This window comes from Apaloderma vittatum, unplaced genomic scaffold, assembly GCF_000703405.1.
Source record: "Apaloderma vittatum isolate BGI_N311 unplaced genomic scaffold, ASM70340v1 Scaffold41610, whole genome shotgun sequence".
In the NCBI taxonomy this organism is placed as follows: Eukaryota; Metazoa; Chordata; class Aves; order Trogoniformes; family Trogonidae; genus Apaloderma; species Apaloderma vittatum.
In genome coordinates this window covers 2606-4720 of record NW_009696990.1, presented here as the reverse complement: position 1 = coordinate 4720, position 2115 = coordinate 2606, and the positions used below count along the sequence as shown (strand labels likewise).

The window sequence follows — 2115 nt, the reverse complement described above, 5'->3', positions numbered from 1 at the left end:
TTTCATGATTACAAAACTTCACGAAATTACTTACAACTAAAAAACTCACCTTCAGGAGTATATAAATAGAATTTTGAGCATAAATAACACTAACAAAATAAACAGATGTATGTATTCAATAAATTAATTATAAATATTGCATTGGCAATGAAGTGCTTGGTCAGAAGAACACCAGTATTTCCAGTAGAGCTTTTTTGTATAGAAATCTTATTTATAAACGAACCTTTGGAAACGAGCAGAATCCCTGAACCCTTTTTTGACATTGCTTTTTTTTTTCCTTTGGTTTCACCTTAGTAGTTATTTCTTCAGAACATTACAACGTGAGAACAGAACTGAAAACACCAGCATTTTGGCCACGAAGTATTCAGAATCCCTTCCTGCAAGAAGAATGGCGTGGCTTACCCAGTTCTGCAGCATTTAAGTCACTAAAGTGTCTCTCCACTGATTCCCACAGATGTAGAATCAAGCCTGGGACTTGAAATAATTGCTGACGGTTAAAGCTGAAACATGAAAACCTATTTTGCAATTGATTTGACCTATACATCATCCGTTCTCAGTCTTTCTCTCCATTTGCTAACAGCATACATGCTTATATACAACAGAACATTAATTTAAACACTAATTTGAACTGCTCATTCCCTACCTGATCAACATAAATGCTAGTTCTCTGTATACTTCCAACCACACACTGAATTCTCGCTAATGCTAATGAGAACTCACTGCTGGATGACGCTGATGCAAGAATGAATATAAATTAGCCTTTAGAAGAAATCAAAGATCCAACTTCCCAAAGTACCCTTTAGCAATAAGGGAGGAAAGAAATTTTTCACTTTCCTTCCTTATCTCCTAAGGGAAGAAAAAGCACAATATACAAGCAGTTGTTTTTTCAGTGTTATGCTTTCAACAGAAAGTTTTCCCAGAATGTTGTCAGCAGCTTTTCAAGGAATCACGTAAGCACATTTGCTAGGTTTTCCTTAACTGTATTTTGTTTGAAGTATTTGTCTTTAAGGCCTCTGAAGAGGGAAAGGTTTTCTGCATTTGCTCCTACGAGTAGAAATAACAGGTGAACATATATGGTAATGAAGTTGATGTAGAAAAAATGTAGTAGTTTTATCATCACCACAGTAATCTAAGAAGTCTGATGAAGCTGCTAAGCTTTTCTTACTTAACCTTTCTTTTCCAAATAAAACTATGGATAGGCAATTATTTAGGATACAGTGTCGCCTTTAGGCACTCATCTCTTACAGGTACAATGCATGGCAAGGAAAAGGCTGGCTCTGTGCTGAAATATATAAAAAAGTTCAAAATGTCACTACACGAAAAGCTAAAAAAACCTGCAGTACTTTGCAATATTTCTTTAAAAAACGTGTGCATGTGATCATTTCTGAAAGCTGGGGCTCTTCACCGGTGACAGTTTGGAGGTGATGCCAAAGGGGTCCATGCTGTCCGTTTCGAGCGGCGAGGAGTACACCTCCGGTTCAAAAGCCTGGCTGTAATCACCGTATTCACCAAAGTCTGCCGACTCCACAGGCACAGTGTTGATCATAGGTAAGAAGTGAGACAGCGGAAGAAAATCTTTTCCTTTGAACTGTTGTCTTTGCTTGGCACTGCTCAAAGACACCGATATTCCATATTTTTTTGACTTATATACATTGTAGCCGTCTGGGCGAATCTCCTCTTCAAAGGAACAATCCTCAGTGGAATACCTGAGCTGAACAGCAAGGAGTAAAGAGAATTACAAATATACTCCCCAGACTCATTGTATTCAACCACAACATAAACCTTTGATGAAATCAGTCCTTTTCCCTCTGCTCTCCCTGGGAGGGGTCCCTCTGGCTTGTGGCGGGCGCCCCAGTTCGGTGCACCTTGTGAAGCTCACTGCCAGATCCATGCCGGCGAGCACTGCCCACTGCCCCTCTGCCTGGCTGCTGCAGGGATGCAGGAGGGACCCATCACTCTGGTGACTGCTCTTTCAGTGATAAACTGAGATAAAATGTCCTGAAGCCCTCTGAAGTGGTCAGGCAGCTGGACTAGATGGTCCCTTCCAACTGAAGTGTTGCATTCCATTCCACTACAGATACCCATATTGCCCAGAGGACGCATTTTGGGTTATAA

At 40.3% G+C, this 2115-nt stretch overlaps 1 protein-coding gene across 1 annotated transcript; it reads right to left on the bottom strand.

The window, feature by feature from the left end:
• Positions 1-1378: 1378 nt before the first annotated feature.
• Positions 1379-1891, bottom strand: FGF19 (fibroblast growth factor 19). The gene is made up of 2 exons (XM_009876739.1): positions 1880-1891; positions 1379-1711 (listed from the first exon to the last, which is right to left on the bottom strand). The coding sequence occupies exons 1-2, from the start codon at positions 1889-1891 to the stop codon at positions 1379-1381; spliced, it is 345 nt and encodes a 114-aa protein (XP_009875041.1).
• Between the last annotated feature and the right edge of the window lie 224 nt (positions 1892-2115).